Consider the following 19,238-nt stretch of genomic DNA (forward strand, 5'->3'; position numbering starts at 1 on the left):
ACAGTCAGATAAGCACTTCCTTTGCCATATCATTTGCTTTGTCAATATGCATTCTGTTCGTTTGTATGATCTTGTCATACACATTTATGTGCATTAAAGGTACAGTTCACAAAAAAAAAAAATAATAATAATAATGGCAATGCTGTTGTCATTTACAGTACTCACCTCCGTGACATTCCAAACCCATGTTACTTTTTTTATTTATTTATTTATTTATTTAAACATAAAATTTTAGAGACTGTCACAGAACATTTACTTTCATTGTATGTAATAAAGATGCGCTGGAAGTGAATGATGACTGAGGCTAACATTCTGCCTAACATCTCATTTTGTGTTGCATAGAAGTATGTGTTTGATTGAAACAATACAAGGGTGAGTAATTGATGACAGAATTTTAATTTTTTGGGGGTAAATAACCATTTAACCTCTTTTTGTCCTCCTTTTCTTGCAGTTTCTGAATTTCGTTCTGATTTCTCTACCTAATGTCAGCATTCATAAACTGTTCAGCATTCATCTAGGCCACATTCTTATGTTTCTCACGGCAGAGTGGGGATGGCACAGCAGCTGTGGCCTTAGCCTGGGTCATGGGCCTAAAAAAGGGCTTCTGACAGATGAGGAGAAATAGCGATACATTGGCACACATGAACAACTTTGAGCCTTTGCGGATGAACTCTTCTGTCCCACACTGGTACACTACTAGGGTCGTGTTTAAAATAAATAAATAACTAAATTATATATATATATATATATAAATATTGTCATTTACAATATTATCAAGAGTTCTATTAAAATTACATTATACATATATTATATAATAATTAACATGTGTACACCTTGAATTTATATTTATGCTGAAACATTTCTAAAACATTCCTTTACTTGAATTGCCTGCTTGTATTACATGAGCTTGCCATTCAACACAAATACCTTATTTACTGTAAAATAACAATTATTATAATTATTATCTTAGAATCTATGACTTCTATAGACATGCTGTGTATGTTATGCAAACATAATTGCATTCTGAATGATAATTTCTTAGCTGGTTGACAAATTATTTTAAAAACTATTACTATTACTGTTGATTCACTGAGATAAGTTTCATGTTTTTTTTAACTGAAATCAGGACCCATTCACTCATAAGGTTTACATAATTTATTTGTATGGTATGCAGAATTCAAAAGTTTGACATTTTGTTAAACTTAAAAATAAAAAAAGGTTTATGTATTGCTTTATACAATTTACAAAATTTAGATTTGTCAAGTTTAATAGTTGTTTGCAGGTTGTAAAGTTTCATATGGTGCTGTTCTAAAGAAAGTTTATGCGATGTGTTTAACCATGCAGAATTGTCATTGAAGACAGATCAACACATAGATCAAATGAGATTTTGAGGGCGGTGCTGGGTAACATGGATAAAAACTTGTCCTGTACTGATTGTCTAAGTGGATTAGCAGGATCACACACTTTCTAATCTTAGAAGGGCAAAAATGTCTGGTGTGTGCTAGCTGTCTGCCATGTATGTACAACAAAAAATACATTCACAAATCATGTCATGATTTTGGCATAATAGTTTCTGAAATGCCCTTTTATTCTGGGTTTGAATAATTGTAATTGTTAGACAATTGAGAAAAATGTGAATAAAACTCAAGAATTGTTTCATTTAAGTTTGTTGTCATAATTGTGAAGTTGCCACATATCAACTACTTTCTGTTTCTTGCATGCAGCCCGTGGTGCAACTTCAATTAAAAATGTTTTAAAAAGTACCAAAATTTCATTCAAGAACTTCAAACATTGCTAAATGAGTTTCTGAATTTGAATAACATTCAAATAATCTTGTTAATAACTCAGCAAGTCATTTTTAGTAACTGGCCAAAACAAACACACATATAAGAATTCCGAAGTACCATTTTTAATTATTATGAGTTATCCACAACAATGCAAAAAGAACAGGAAATGTATTTTCTAGATATAAAAGCTAACAGGACGAAATCAGATCATTTATGTGGAAAAGATCACAGTCTTTCAAGGAATGTCACCTGAATGACACCTGCTATAGTAAAAGAAGGGAATAAGGACCGAGGGATGAAATAGAAACACATACTCCTCCTTACAGTTGGTTCAAATACAGGTTATTCCAAATGAATGTGAATACCATCTCCCATCAGACATTTTTGCATCGGCGCTCAAGTATGTTTACCTTCCCTTGTGGCGCAACTGGAAACGCAGCGTGTGAGTATGGAAGCATATGACAGGCTTAAAGGGGCATTCAGTTGTTCTCTAGCTAGCATTTGCTTTGCTCTTCTTTTCAGTACCGATGTTACAGTAATGTTAGACGATGTACTGCCATCTATCGATGTGGATCAGCATGATCGTCTCTGGTGCCCACGTCCGCTTTGGAATATTATTTGCATCTGGAAAACGTTAGAGTTTACGGAAGCCCTGAACCACAAAGTGGAGAAAAAAATAAAATAAAAAAATAATAACCGCAAGGTGAAAAAAAAAAAAGGTGTCTCAGTTCCTTCCTGAGCCTAACCGTGCCTTCAGACCAGAGGCGGCGAGAGCGTCAAAATTCGCTCTGGCTGCCCTGCCAACAACGCTATCGAAAATTCGTGGACACTCTGACGTATTTGAAATAGGCGGCAACGTTCGTTGAGAGTGCTTGGTTTTGTGAACTATATTTAAAGGGGCCACAAAACATCCAGACTATAAATGAGACCAAATACAAATATTACAAATTTCAACACTCTTTAATTGTAATTTTTTGTCAATTTTTTGTCCGTAGCTCCTCCCGCTGCATATTCAACAGAGAGGAATAAACGGAGTCGCCCATAGGCTACCGACAGCAAAGGAACTTATTCTATAGGCTAGATTATACCTATGTCTATTTTTACAGGCTGTATGCAGTATGTGCAAAGCCAAAGCACAAAGAAATAAGGCAACTTATGATTTCGGGGGTTTACATAGGCTTTTGTCCGGTTTCATATTTGTCAGTCAACTTTTCAAAATACATACGGGGCTACACTCAAAACATTCGGGGCTGAAGCCCCGGCAAAATCTGCTGCCGCCGCCTCTGTTTGATATCAATCCTGTAAAGGCTGATTAGCTGATCAAGCTTGTCCACCCCTCCCATGCCCTTGTTGTATTTCTTCACAACCTCTGGACGCTTGACCTTCACAAACTGCCTCTCTTTCTTATCCCACCTCTCAACTTCATCTTCATCTCCAGGAGGCCAGTACAACAAGTTGAATTTACTTAAGAAGCGAAGTGGAAAACTGCTTCATATATATACAGTATTTTAAGTAAATCCATGTTTTTCAGTGTACATTAAAACAATTTGTTTAAGCTATAACTGTGTGAAACTATTGCCCATATAAACTAGAAGAACGTATGTTTATTGACAGAGTTGACATGTTACTATTTTACAATAATATCACAAAACCTTTAAAGAACATACATTTTGTCACCCCAAATTCAAAGCAGCATTTAGTAGAATGAAGTCTGATTTAGGACCATTGCATTTTTTCCATAGTGGCATTAATTTTATGACAATTAAGCACTTTCCCCCGATCATTCTCGGTGTGGTCTGGACATGTTCACCCAATAAGACTAACATTCAGGGGCGGTGTTGTACTGAAATCTCACTCCAAAATTCATACTTTCTCTTCGCGTGCACGCGCGTCACACAGTTGATAAGGCGAGTTCGAGCGCTCTTCTGTTTACCTATATTTTACAAGCTAGCATCAGTAATGTAGGCTACATGGGAGCGTTATTTAATCTTAAATAAACAAGCTGAAATTGAATTCGTTCGGATAAAGGATGCAAAAAATAGAAATAGCCGAGGCTTTGACAGCGTCCGGAATAAAGTTTTAAGTTTAAAAGTTTAAACTTTTAAGTTTACTCAGTTCTCTTCATTACCAGTTGCCAAACTGATCTCACATTGAAATGAATGTCCTGCTGCCCGAACTTAAGATCCAAGACGTTTGTGCTGTTGACATTTCTTATTTATTCACAACGTGTTTCGTAGTAACGTACTGTAATCACTTTTCCCATTGCACCTGAATATGATACATGATATATATATTGAAATATATTTAATCACGTAAACAAATGTATATTCTCATACATTGTGTGATATTCGAGGCTATCAAACAATGTAACAGTGTAACAATAGACCTGTAGATGGCATACTTGTATGAGAGTTGTATGTCGATGTATCATTGTGTCTTAAAAATTAAAACAGAAATAAACCAAATTATTAGTCACCTCGGCGATGATAAACATTTAAAAGGCAAAGGATGTAAACAAAGCTCAGATATTTTTTTTTTTTTCTAAATTCATCAGTATTTTGCCCAAAAGTCCTGATTAGCACCACAACAAGGTGCTAAACCCGGCTATCACACCCTTAATGTTAAGCTTTTACCAGCTCAAAATGATTTCTTGGCTAAAACCCTTAGAGACAGTTGTTCATGGTTTTATTACCTCAGACTATTGTAACTCTCTCTATGCAGAGGTCTGTCAGCGGCAACTGTCCCATCTGCAACTAGTGCAGAATGCTGCAGCCAGGCTACTGACTTTGTTGTCTGTATTTGATAAGGTGATGCTTCCCACTCACAGTTTCTGTCACATGCAGTACTGCATGTTCTGTGCAGCCTTTGCCTGGAAAGTTTCCTGTTCTACTGCAAACAAAACCGACTTTTACTGCCGATGAATTGCACTTTAACAAAGCATTTCATTGACAACAGTTGATTTTTAACATTGTGCATATTTTGATAACATGTCATGTAGAAGGCATTTATTGAGGACATATTAAGAGGGATAATGTAAGAGACATGAGATGTGTTTGTTTCTAAATGTAGACTTGCTTTTTTCAGGGTTTGGCTTAAGCCTTCTTAAATCACATATGGAAGCTGTTACAAAGCCCTTCCCAGTCCACCATCCTGAGACAGGCTGCTGCTGGATACACAGGGTCAAGTTTTTGCCTGTGTTGTATGTATCTCATATTTGATACAATGAAGTTCAATAGTTAAAGGAATAGTTTCCCAAAAAAAGAAAATTCTCTCATCATTTACTCACCCTCACGAATCCCAAATGTGTAGGCCTATGACCTTCTTTCATCTACAAAACACAGAGACATTTAGAAGAATATTTCAGCTCAAGTGATCCTCAAAATGAAAGATGGCTAGAAATTTGAAGATCCAAAACACACATAAAGTCACCATAAAAGTAATCCGTATGACTACAGTGGTTAAATCCATATGTTCTGAAGTGAAAGGTTAGGTGTGGGTGAGAAACATGAATATTTAAGTATTTTTTTTTACTATAAATCTCTACTTTCACTTCCACATTCTTATTTTTTTGTTTTTGTGGATTCACAAAAGGGCAGGAAAGAGAATTTTGTAGTAAAAAATTACTTAAAAATTGATCCGTAGATTTAACAACTGGAGCATTATGGATTACTTTTATACTTGACTTCAGAGTTTTGGTCACTATTCATTTGCATTGTGAGGACCTAGAGTGCTGAGATATTTTTCTAAAATTGTTCATTTTTGTCCAGCAGAAAAAAATTCACACACATGAAGGTGAGTAAATGATGAGAGAATTTTTATTTTTGGATGAACTATTCTTTAATCATCTGTCTTGGCACATATTATTTTGTTACATGTTTATTGTTAAATTGCATCATTTGTACTATTTACAAGTATTTACATTGATTTGTTGAACGTGCTAAAACCGGTATTGTCTCTAACTAAAACTGGCAGTCCTGTAAACAGCGTCTTTAAATCAGCGCATGTAAACTAGAGAGGACTCAAACTGCTTTACCTCATCGGTGCGATGCAAGATTAGAATGATAGATTTTTTGTAGTGGTTTTTGATCACAACTGACTGTAAAGAACAGAAAGGGTATTAAAAGTGTCCGTATTCAATGGATTGCACGTGGATCTCGTCTTGGACACACATTACACGGAACAACGTTTATTCTCAGCAAGCTCTGAAATGATCTCTCTGCTGAACACTTCACGACTAAACTACACAATTACTGGTGAACGTGTCCATGGTTAATGATGAACACATCTGTGGTTACTCTGTCAGGACACCAGTGATAACTTGAGGGAAACTTGGGTTGATGTAATGCAATAAATTCATACTGAAGTGCCTAAAAGCTTTTTGAGGCCACTGTAAGTAAACTGAAGCTTTTTAATAAGATGGGTGTCAATTACAAGCTTTTTATAAATCTTTAAACCCTTTTGGATTTGTGCATGAGGTGCTCATCTTAATAATTTACTCTCATCAAAGAATAACTGTTAACACTTGATCTGGTCTTGCAGGGGTCCATGGAGGAAGAAGATGATTTTCTGCATGGAGAGACTCCTCATGGAAACACAATAGTGGGTATGACTCCAGGTCTCCAGGTGTCATAAAATGATCACTTTGTACTCATTACTCGATACCATGAGTACATCTGATATTCTTTAGTGATTTTCAGTCTATTCTGTACAGGGTTATTCTAGAAATGTATTTATAGGTTGGAATTGCCTGATTATGTTGTTGGTTAAAGGGCTTCACTTCCCAGTGCTGAGGTTATGAAATATTCAGCATGACATTGCCAAGCAGAAGACTTATCCATCACAGATGAGTTTGTGTTGTTTTGAAATTGTTATTATGCATATGAGTATGCCACATCAGTTAGCTTTTTCTGTGTAAAAAGAACAGCTTGTGTTGTGTGCTAAACAGTGAATGTTTTGTTCTGAACTTGACTAAATTTGTGCTAAACTCAGAATTTTATAATTCATACTCTTTAAGATAATTCATGAAAAAAAGATAAATTGTGTAAATGTTTGCCATTTTAAATAAAATATTTCTGAACTGTTTTAATTGTTGACTGTTTTTGTGTTTTCCACAAGACAGATATTGTATTTAAAAAACTATTGAAATGTTTAATTTGATCGTTACACTAATAATTACAATGCAACAATTATATAATAACTATTAATTATATTCATATAATTAGAATAAGAATAATAACTAAATAGGTCAATGATAAACTTTTATGTTGGCTTGAGAAATCCTTGGCTGACAGTTTCAATTAGTTTTAATTTAGAAGTTTGAAGGATATACAGGCATTACAGTAAGACTGCCAGTCAGGTAGATATATACACAGAGATATTCTGAGATGATAGATAGATAGATATTCTGAGATGATCTCTCTCTCTCTCTCTCTCTCTCTCTATATATATAATGATAGATATTCTGAGATGATGATAGAGATAGATAGATAGATAGATAGATAGATAGATAGATAGATCAGATAGATAGATAGATAGATAGATAGATAGATAGAATTATGGAATTCATTTAATAACTGCAGATATAAAAATAAAAACAAACTCACTTTGCATCTCCATTGCATGCTTATCTGAGAATAATTGATGTATAAAGTGCTTTAAAAAAGAGCATTTACCCTTTGCTGTAAGTTACAGAAATGTCAAATCCAGTCATGCATTTCTTTAAGAAATAATACAGCTGTGCATGGTCATACAGTATCTAACAAATAAAAAAATAATAAGACTTGCACAAGCTGTTGTGACTGCCTATTACACAAGCATTAAGACCATGTTAGCATGCAGCTCTTGCTAAGCAAATATTGTATCATGAGCCAGCTTTGGCACAACAAAATGTATACCGGCACATATGCATCAGCGCATTTGGTTCCAGTTAATCAGTGGTTTTGAAACTGGCAGACAAATCCACTCTGACTTTTAAGTGTCATCATTGGGGTTTGTTGAATTCACCTCCCTGACATAAACACTAATATTCCTTTCACAGCATTTAACCTAATTAGAGCACTTAAATTAATTTGCATGTTCTTTCAGAACAAAAAGAGCTCTTGATAATGTCAACCGAGAAAAAGCAGACAAAAGCACAAATTTGTTCTGACTTTAATAAAAACATTAAAAGAAAGATATTTAGGCCACACATATGATGCAATCTAGTAAAATCACAGGACTACAGGTCAGCATTTTTAGAGCATGTGCTGTTATTTATATTTTCTAACCTGCATAACTTTACAATTATTGTTACAAACGGTTCCACCTTTATTCTCAGGAAATGAATGTTACCACCGTCCGTATTACACACTGAGAGAAGTGATGCTACAATATATTCCAAAATAAAACAGTTGAATACAGTGTGGTTATGAGAGCAGTAATCTGAACTTTTTGTTTAGCTGAATGGATGTATTTGAATATGACCTCCATTACTCAATGATGCCATGACAACCAAAATTCTCCTAGTACAATCAGTATAGTCATGAGGACACAAGAACTAAGATGCACTTCTGAAATGACCAAAGTTACCGTCCATCAAAGAAAGAAGCTATGAAGTATTATTTTCCTAAGCACTTAACAGACTATACCTGATAGTAATGGAAAAGGATGCTGGCTAACATTGGACTACCTGTACTTCAAATGTGTCTGAGCACAGAATGACAAACAACAAGGACACGAAGAGGACATCAGAGGATTTAACTGCAAGAATTACAAGGATTATAACAGCAACTGTGTACATACTTTGAAGCAAGCATGTCCATGTGTCCTCAATAATAAAAGATTTGGACTCAAAATATAAAATCTTCAAAACATCATAGCACTTCTCAGAACAAATACAAATAAGCATCATATCAAATGATGAAAAGTGGGGACTGTGCCCCAAGTTCCCTAAGTGAAATGTAAAACATGTTATTACCTAACTCTAATAGAGAGGTCTGCCACATGTGTTTACATTACATTATTTAATGGGGAGATATAATGTATGATGAAACATCATCATAGAGAAAGCTCTCTTTCTCTTTTTAATATTGCAGCTTCTCTATAACTGTGCATTGTAACCACTTAATCTACTGAAATACAGTAAATGTTGCACATGGCACATTGATCAAAATTACCCTTGAGCATTTCAAAGTCACTTCTATAATGGATGGTGGGGTTTTCTTGCTTGTTTGTTTTCATTTTCAATCTACATTATGACACTGAGTAATGCTACAAGTGTACATATATGTACATGGACTGCTGTGTTTTTTTTAAATAAAAAAAAAACACTCTTTTGATCAGTAGAGCTGTCTTCTCAGGCCTCCGATATCACTTGTGTTGATGAACAATGAACTGAAGAAATTAAACCCATATGGGAAAATTTTACAGTCTCTTTTTTTCCCCAGTATTTTTCAGTTCAACCTCACTCCGTCTTCTGAGATTCAGTTCCTTTCCATCCCAGATCCTCTACTGACGTCTGCTCTCTACAGCAGGATCTCAGATGAGGGGAGGCTGTGGCCAGTGAACGAGGCTACAAAAAGGAGCATGATGGTTCATTATGAGTATCACAGGGTCAAGTCTGCATGTTCACATGGCATCTGCATGTTTACAGGAATACTCTGAGTTCAATTCATATTAAGCTCAATCGACAACATTTGTGGCATAATGCTGATTACCACAAAAATTTATTTAGACTTACCCCAACTTTTCTTTAAAAAAAAGCAAAAATCGAGGTTACAGTGAGTCACTTATAATGGTGTAAATCTAGTAGTGAATGGGGGCCAATTTGTAAATGTTAAAATAGTGTTTCAAAAGCATATTCATATGATGTCAACAATATGAGTGTCAATATTTCTGTAATGTGATCAAATCTTTTCTCTGTAAAGTTATATCCCATCTTACATCTTTGCTGCCATGATGACAATTGCCGTAAACCCTAAAAACGTAAAATGAAAAATGACAATTTAAACAACATTACAGGTCAATTTACACAAAAGTTTTAACATTTCTGCCTTTAAACCATCCAATATTTGGCCCTATTCCCTTACGTTGTAATTGTCTCACTGTAACATAGATTTTATTTTAATTGTTTTTTAGGAAAGGAGGGATGAGTCAATATTATTTTTTATTTTGTAATCAGGTAACTTTACACCACAAATGCTGTTGATTGAGCTTAAGTAGTATGGAAAATGTGTATATTCCTTTAAGACATTTTAAGACTTTAATGCAAATTATAAAATTGATTTAAGATCAACTTTGAAACTAAATGAAGAAAAAAAATTAATGGTAAGTACTTAAATTGTGAGGTTCTAACACTAAATCAATATGCATAGTTGAACTGTATAAATAGTGACTACGGCTGGGTGATGCAGGTAAAATCTTTTGGAAAATATTAAATATTCTGCGAATATGTAAAAAGAAAGGTTTCTTTTTTCAGAGGAACCATAATTTGGACCTAACAGCCATTGCTGCAAAGTAGATTATAAATGGAAGAACTAGAATACAAAAATTGACCCCAGATTGACTGAAATTAATCAGGCTTCCATGACTTGGATCAGTATATTTGAGAATGCAGTTTAGAATAAGAAATATAATAAGAGGGGTTTAGAGATTTATGTTTGCTGTGTTCAATTGCAGTTAACATACTGTATTAATCACAATGAAAAAAATTCTGTAGTCGACTTTACATTGCAAAGGCAGTACAGAATCTGCGAGTATATCGAGAAACAGTTAATTAACACAGACGTTAAATTGCAGAACAGTGTATTCTGCACTTAAAAGGTGTGTATTAAAGTGAATTTTAGTCCTTTTAATCATTTTTTAAAATAATTTAGACATTCTGGTCTATAGTAAAGATGTTTAATGTCATATTCTCATATGAATACGATCCTTACATGAAAATTAATCTGATCCTGAATGTTAATGTTTTTAACCATGTGTGACACGTGCTGCACAGCTTTCCAATACTACTTGTCAAACTGGGTAACTGACAGACTTTGCAAGACTAGCAGTTATAGTGAGGGGTTTTGTGACAGTGAAATTAACATTTGGTTGGAGATGAAGCCAGCTGACAGCAGCAGAGAAGGGAAAAATGCTGATTCTTTCTAAAAGCAACAAACCCACAGTGGTGGTCACTCACTCTGAATCAGAGTCCTCTCTGGCCTTCGCAATGCATCCCTCTACATACTGCGGTAATGCTACAAAACACAATCAAATGGTATTGAATGAGAATAATGTTGTGACAACACAAGGTCAAATCAGTTCAAAGCCATGTGTCAGTGATGAGTTCAAGAGATTATGTAAATCCTCCTGTCACCGCCAAACAGATTGTACAAAATGAAACATATTTCACATGCAACACCAGCAGACCATTCAACGGACTGAAAAACAGAGCGTTGAAGAGCTGCTCAGGTTAGGTGCCTAAAGCAGTTTATGGTGGCCCCCAAAAGTATTAATATACTACAGTGGTGCCAAAAAGTATTCAGATACTTAAGGCACAAATAGCTAAATGTGTGGAATGGCGTGGTGGTAGATCCTAACTGCTGTGAGGGAGGAGTTGCAACAAACACGGCGTAGGGGGACCGTACTGTGGACAATATACACAGGGGGATTAATCCACACAAGGGCCCGTCATGTGGAGCACCTATTCCTGTACAGTGTAGTTTTAGTACCCGTAGTGGGTCTGGTCGGGGAATTCCTCCGCTGAATTTACGGACCAGAGGGCTAGGGAGGTGTCATCCAGGGAGCCAAGTTATTGGGATCTCCTGGGATAAGAGTGCACATGATTGCCTCAGTGGAGGCGAAAGTCACTAGGTGCAAACGGTACCCTGTCAGTTGTTCCACGTTATCGCATTCTACTGGCTCGGCGCTGAGAAAACATGGGACAAGACAGACTCAACCTTGAGATTGTAAAATCTCGTAAAGGTATTGGGTGTTGCCCAGCCCGCTGCTCTGCACATGTCTGCTAGGGAGGTAATTTTACAAAGTGCCCACAAGGATGCCACACTTCTTGTCGAGTGTGCTCAAACCCGCAAGGGGGTGGGCACGGACTGGGTGTTATAGGCCAATGCGATGGCATCAACAATCCAGTGGGAAAGCTTCTGTTTGGAGAAAGCGTTCCCTTTCTGCTGTCCACCAAAGCAGACAAAGAGCTGCTCAGAACATCTAAAGCTCTGTGTGCGTTCCACATAGGTACACAAAGCACACACTGGATGCAGCAACAAAAAGGCTGGGTCTGCCTCCTTCCGGGGCAGCGCATGCAGGTTCACTACTTGGTCCCTTAAGGGGGTCGTAGGAACCTTGGGCACGTAGCCCGAGCCGGGCCGAACAGAAATCCAGGCAGGTGTCGCTGACAGAGAATGCTTGCAGGTCCTCAACCCTCTTGATGGAAGCGAGTGCATTCAGGAGGGCCGCCTTCAAGGAGAGGGCTTTGAGCTCGATTGATTCTAGCGGCTTGAAAGGGGGGTCTCTGAAGGCCTGAGAGGACCACTGAGAGATCCCAGGAGGGGAACAGGCTTGGCCGGGGAGGATTCAAACTCTGGGCGCCTCTAAGGAACCTGATAATCAAGTCGTGCTTACCCAAGGACTTGCCGTCCACTGCGTCATGGTGGGCCGTGATAGCGGCTACATTCACCTTCAAGATGAAGGGGGACAGCCTCCCCTTAAACCTCGCCAGCAGAAATGAGAGCACTGACCTGACTGAGCACCTCTGCGTGTCTTCGGACCAGGAAGAACACAAACAAGTGCCACTTTAGGGTGTAAAGTTGCCTGGTAGAGGGAGCTCTGGCTTGGTTGATCATGTCTAGGCCTGAGCAGGTGGTAAGCCACTTAGATCTTCCACATCCCATCCAGGGGCCAGACGTGGATATTCCAGAGGTCTGGGCGCGGATGCCAGAGGGTGCCCCGTCCCTGAGAAAGAAGGTCCTTCCTCAGGTGAATTCGCCAGGGAGGGGCTGTCGTGAGGAACATAAGATCTGAGAACCAAGTCTGTGTGGGCCAGTAGGGCACCACCAGAGTGACTTGTTCCTTGTCCTCCCTGACCTTGCATAGCACCCAAGTAGGCTCACTGGGGGAAATGCATACTTGCGCAGCCCTAGGGGGCAAGCTGTGTGCCAGTGCATCTGTCCTGAGGGGAGCCTTCATTAGGGAGTTCCAGAGCAGGCAATGGGAGGTCTCTTGGCAAGCAAACAGGTCTGTCTGTGCATTCCCGAACCGCTCCCAAATCAGCTGGACCGCCTGGGGGTGACAGCACGTCCACTGCTGTGTTGAGGTTGCCTGGGATGTGAACTTCTGGCTCCAAAGGAGGTGATGGCGGGTGAGTTGTGATATATGATGAGAGCGCACGTCGCCTTGGCAATTTATGTACACTACCGTTGCGGTGCTGTCTGAATGGACAGTGCCATGCCAATCTCGGGACTCGAGTCTGGAGCCAGTACAGAAGCGGTCTCATATGCATCAAACCCAGTGCTGCGACCTCTGCGGAGGATGCCATATGCCCCAGGAGCCTCTGGAATTGTTTTAGAGGATCCGCTGTGTCTGGCTTGAACAAGGTGAGGCATTTCAGCACTGACTGTGCACGCTCAATGGTGAGGCGCGCTGTCATTGAGACAGTCTAACTCCATGCCGAGAAAAGATATGCTCTGAACTGGAGCGAGCTTGCTCTTTTCCCAGTTGACCTGAAGCCCTAGACGGCTGAGGTGCCTGAGCACCTGGTCCCTGTGGGTGCACAGTAATTCTCAAGAGTGGACTAGGATGAGCCAGTCATCAAGGTAATTGAGTATGCAGATGCCCACTTCCCTTAGCGGGGCAAGGGCTGCCTCTGCAACCTTCGTGAAGACGTGAGGGGACAGGGACATGCCGAAGGGAAGGACCTTGTACTGATATGCCTGGCCATCGAATGCAAACCGTAGGATGGGTTTGTGTTGAGGCAAGATAGAGACATGGAAGAAATCTTGTGAACCAATCTAGATGCTAGACGCAAGTTAGAATGTGTCTTTTCATGAGCATTTTGAACAGGAGTTTGAACTATGATGAAGTAAGGGCTGTAGAAACCCTTCTTCATCTCATGAACTTGCAGGAGGGCCATGGCATGCAGGGCGGAGGCAGACTGTCCAGCGGCGCTGTAGGCTTTGGTGGTCATCCTACAGCCCTTGGAGGGGAGCACCGAGTGATCCCGTCAGGTGGCAGCGTTCTCGGGACACAGATGGATCACAACCGCTCTGTTCACCTGGGTAGGTCAAGTACCCGTGGGCAACCCTGCCATTGAGGGAAGTGAGGCCGGATGAGCGAGGAAGTCAGTTGCGGGCAGTGAAAGGTGCTCTCCACGACCTCGTCAGCTCATCATGCACCTCTGGGAAGAAAGGCGAAAGGTGAAACCGAGCCTGCTGCCATCCTCAAATCACCTCCATCACCAGCCGGGTCATCCTCAATCCCGTGGGAAGAAGGAGCAAAGTAGGGGGTGGCTGGACTAGCTGTGACAGCAACGTTGCCATGGTGAGGTTCTTGCAGTGAGAACACGAACAATCCACAAATGCTGCCTCGGTGTGATTGCTGCCCAGGCACACGAGGCAGCATCTGTGACCGGCAGGAGCGGAGAGAAATCGACTGCATCTAGGAACTACACAGGGGCGGAAGGGCATCTTTATAAAGACGCTTCCTAAAAAAGGACGTTCAACACCGCTGTGTATTGCTCTTATAGATAAAATAAACTCTTAAGAAATATTTTCTTTTAGATGCACTGTCAAAGCGCTGTCGAAGCGCTGTCGAAGCGACCAGGGGCAAAGTTGCACTGCTGTGCAAAGAAGGAGAAAGCCGCTGATATGCAATGTAGATCCAACAGCATATGCTCTACAGAGATGAGTGGAACAGTAAGTGACTGCAGCTCACGGACCACACAACCACTCTGCTCCGAAGAAAAAATCTGAATGGACAGATGCATGATTCCCTCCCTTTATACCCGTATGTCTGGGGGAGGGACATGCAAATTCTGTCTGGCAATTTCTCACTGGCCTTTTCTCAAATTCTGAGATGCGCGGGGCTCTCAAGAGAGAACCCTAATGCCGCTTCTTCGACACAACGTCGAACTGAGCGACAGATGGGGAACTGTGCACAAGAGTACAGAGTAGAATTGGTGCTGTTTTTAAGGCATAGGATGGACACACCAAATATTGATTTAATGTTTACTGCAATTTGAATGAAGTTAATTGATAAATAAAAAACATTCATGACATTATTTATTAATACATCCTCACTATACAACATATACAACACATCTGCCTTAAACTTTTGCACTGTGTACACAATGTACTGTATGTCTTTCCAACTTACAGTGATCCTCAGTGCAAAGGGAACACACACCATCCACAAGCTCTTTGGCCTCAGCCGCGAGCTGGCAGGCAGGGTCAGGGATGGGGGAGGGTGTGTCGGGGATGTCAGTCGCTGGAGATGCTCCCATGCTCCTGTAGGATGAAAAGGTGATGTCATGTGAGCCATGATGTTATAGAAGAGGGACAATGCAATTGAGAAGCACTGCCAACAAATTGTGTTTATGTTGAGAAACTCACCCGCTTTCTATTGCAAATAAGCCAGTGTTGGTGAGAACTTTATGGACATTCTGTTGAAACAGTTCAAATTGGTAATTGCAAACACTGATTTTTTTATTTCTTTTGTATTTGAAAATGCTATCAGTGGCCTCTGCATTTGGACACTCAAGCCAAGTTGATTACAGGTAAATGCAAAAATTATGCCACTTGGAATCATATTTTGTTATATAATGTAATGATATTCTGATATTTTTAAGTGTGACTAATGTGTCACTTGTGTCACTTACATTTAGTAAGCTTAAATGTGGTACCTGAGCAAAGCCTATAAGCTTCTTGTTGGATATCTCCAGGTGTTTTCTTGTCAGTTCAGACTTTCTCAACTGACTGTCAATGGCAGTGAGTCTCCTGTTCAGTTCCATCACATCTTCCTGTGAAGAAAATGCTATTTAAATCTAGTTCATCCTGAAACAATACATTGCCACCCTGGATAACACTCACCTGGTCTACAAAAGCTGTTTGCAGTAATTGCATCATATTGTGAAATCATTTTTAGCAGAAAGAATTTTTAAAAGAATGCTTACTTTGGTAGCCTCCAGGCCTCTTTGTTTCTTTCCGGATAGCTGGTTCTTCAGATCTTTGATTTCAGCCTCCAGCAGCTGAATGACCTCCTCATAGTCCTGCTCGGCACTGTTAGTCTGCCTCTGAACTGCCTCTGCAACCTGCAGCTTACTCTTCAGAGACTTATTCTCCTCCACTGTGGCTGTGGCCTTCTGTTTCATACAGACACACAGAAACAAAATATATGCAAACTGATGAGTACAGATATGTCTTCAATAAATGGTATTATGAGTCAAGATAATCATTTTGTCCCTGCATGACTGACAAATATATGGAACTAGGGCTGGATATTGATACAGATTTCAGGATTCGATTCGATTCACAAGCTCTCCATTCAATTCCGTTTTTTGATTTGATGATGATTCATGTGGATATATTTCAATTACATTTACATTTCTAATGCTGTTAAAAAGGGACATTCTAACCCTCTAGGTACAATTCAAAAAAAATATTTTACAAATTATATTTTTCATCATAATATTCATCATATTGGTCACATTTTAGCTTTTGAAAATTTTTCAAATTCAGTGTAATCAATAAATAAGTGTCTTGAAATTGCATATTTATATTGCATATATATTTTTATTACATGTTAATTGTTTGCAAGCTTAGATCATACCATTTTAAGATATTTACATTGAAATGCTAAATTGGTACTGCCTCTTTTAAGCCTACCAGTATCATCCAGTGAGTGCATATAAACGAGAGAGGACTTGTTTCTTTAGCGCATCCTTGCTATGTGTGATTTAAATTAAATGTTTTCTTTTTTGTTTTTTTAATCAAGAACTGACTGTAAAGAACAGAAAGGTTATTAAAGAGACATAATTCAGTGACAAATGGATGGCGTGGATCTTGTCTTTGGACAAAGAACGAGTTAGACCAAACTTTTATTCTCAACACGCAGTGAAAGTATCGCAGTGCTAGAAGCTTCTTCACCACTATACTTCTCAAACACTGATGAAATCTGAACATATACCAGCCATTGAATAATGACACATTTTTACTTGCATAGCGTGAAATTTGGTTGCATATGTAAGTGATCTACTCACTTTGTAGAGAGGCCGCATTGATATTGTTACCCAGTTTAATATGGAACACATACAAATAAAGAGATTAAAGTAAGTAAGACCAGTAAGTTCTGGTCAAGAACCACTCACAGAAGTTTATAAATTTAACACATACTTAAATCACTCAAAATATTTTATGGCTTTAAGGACATAAATTTCACATATAACACATATTACACTTATTCACTAAACTGGAAAACACTCTGGGCTAAATCGTTAAAAACATATATGATTCATTCTAAATTTACATACTCAGTTCTCACATTTGTAGAAAACATGGTCAAACTCCACACATGCAATCCATATGCATCCTCCAAAATTATCCATAACAAACACTCAATTTTAGCATACAACTCTTCTGAACACACAATGCAATTTAACAACATTTTGTGTAAAATTAGATTTTTACCCAAAGAATTCTCAAACATTGAACAAAACCAGGAGCTCTCTTGACTTGCACAATGTATGTTTTCATGTCTCTAACACGAGAATGTGTCGGAAAGCAGGCGTTGCAAAACTCCAGTGTCGCAAAACTCCCATTCTTAAAGGGGCCACGTCCAATTTATATTATTTAGAGTTAAATTACAGGAAGTTTTTCCACTTGGCAACATATATACAGTATCTGAGAATTTTGCAACAAACTTAAAATGTATTGTTTCTATATTTACACATAATGTTAAAACAGTAGTTTTATATTTTTAAAATGTCATTTAAAATGTTTCATGGGATTGTTTTCTCTTCCTCATGAAAGATGTTAAGTAAACAGTCTTGTACCTTTATCTTTTTGTCCAATTTTCAAATACTTTTTTGCTACAAATCAAAGTTTGTAATCATGTGATTCACCTCAAAGCTGGTTAGTTTGGTTAATTACATACAACTCTTACATGGAGTTTATGAAATCCATATAACAAAAATGAAGGACTACTTTTGTGGTGATTTTTGTGGAGCTTTTCAGTTTAAGTCACCTAACCCTAACCGTTTTTGTGTGAATTATCCCTTTAATAAATTGATACCATATTGGGAGTCATTTAACACTGAGAATTAGCCATGTTAACCTCAGCTGTCTTCTGCAGTTCCTCCTCCAGAGTCTTCTTACTGTCTTCTGTGTCTTTCAGTAGCACCTGTGAATATTGCAATAAATGTTACAGAGACTTTTTGCATTGAGATTCTGCTATGTCTTGCAGAATTTCTAGACAGTCAACTCATATACTGTATATATCGATGAAAGGATGCAAACAATCTAGTTACATAGTGTTTATTTTAGTACCGGTGCTCACCTTGAGTTGTTTCATTTGCATCTGAAGTTGTTTGACTTCCGTCTGAAACTCCTCCAGCTCCTCACTGCTGTAGCTGCACTCTGACTCATATGTCTGTTGGGAAATAGAGAGTGATATTGCAAAAACAACTCTCTGACTTACTTTTGTAAGTGTACATAGTTAATACAAGAAGTGTATTGTGTGATTATAAAGGAGCAATTCAGTGCCAATGTGAGACACTTCCAAAAGACAGAGGGAACAGAATGGGGAAACTCTGACAATTGAAGATTTTAAATTCTTATAAAACAGCTTTGATAACATCTCAGAGCAGCAAAAAAACTCATTTATGAACGCTAAATAAATCTCCCCAAAATGCTCAACATTGAGAGAAGGTGAAGTCTCAATGTGAGGAGGTGCACTGAGGATTGCGCAGATGTTTAGAATCATAGTTAAGCACTTCAATGCTAAATCCCATGGATATACTTACTGGGGAGTGAAAGGCAGAAGTGTCCATCAAGCTAGCTGCTTCCTGATAGGAGAACATAAAGGGCCCTTGTCCTAGTCCCGCCTCCTCCAGCTTCTCTTGATAAACATTGCGTGTGGCGTCCACAAAGTCTTATGAGGGAGATAGAGGCATAGTTAGAAATACCCAGGAATGGCACAATCTATAATAAGCTTATAACAAAAAATGTGTGGAATACAACAATTATACCCTCGTCATCTGTTATGTGGATTTGAAAACATGTGATATGAGATCAGCATTTGCTTTTAATATATTCTCTTCTTATGTCACCCAACAAAGTCTATCCAGAATATTCCACACAACAAAAATTAGTTTTGAGAGGACATTTGAATTCCGGCACCTTTGCTCTAAGTTTAGTGTTTGCACATCTGTAATACAAGACAGGCACAAATCTTTGAAATCACTTTAATGAGGATTTGACATGGTGG

The 19,238-nt window shown here is 38.5% G+C and overlaps 1 protein-coding gene across 2 annotated transcripts in view; it reads right to left on the reverse strand.

The window, feature by feature from the left end:
- Nucleotides 1-7,936: 7,936 nt before the first annotated feature.
- The window catches only part of LOC127647257 (syntaxin-binding protein 4-like), a 68,443-nt gene continuing 57,141 nt past the window's right edge, over nt 7,937-19,238 (reverse strand). For both annotated transcript variants that reach the window (XM_052131400.1, XM_052131401.1), the window contains exons 14-22: nt 18,775-18,902; nt 18,309-18,401; nt 18,087-18,152; nt 15,928-16,116; nt 15,658-15,774; nt 15,368-15,417; nt 15,132-15,262; nt 10,945-11,002; nt 7,937-9,336 (exon numbers count right to left, since the gene is read on the reverse strand). In XM_052131400.1, the coding sequence (XP_051987360.1) occupies nt 9,303-9,336; nt 10,945-11,002; nt 15,132-15,262; nt 15,368-15,417; nt 15,658-15,774; nt 15,928-16,116; nt 18,087-18,152; nt 18,309-18,401; nt 18,775-18,902 (866 nt within the window). In that variant the 3' untranslated portion in view covers nt 7,937-9,302. The remainder of the gene's footprint in view (nt 9,337-10,944; nt 11,003-15,131; nt 15,263-15,367; nt 15,418-15,657; nt 15,775-15,927; nt 16,117-18,086; nt 18,153-18,308; nt 18,402-18,774; nt 18,903-19,238) is intronic.

The sequence above is a fragment of the Xyrauchen texanus genome, chromosome 8 (assembly GCF_025860055.1).
Source record: "Xyrauchen texanus isolate HMW12.3.18 chromosome 8, RBS_HiC_50CHRs, whole genome shotgun sequence".
NCBI lineage: Eukaryota > Metazoa > Chordata > Actinopteri > Cypriniformes > Catostomidae > Xyrauchen > Xyrauchen texanus.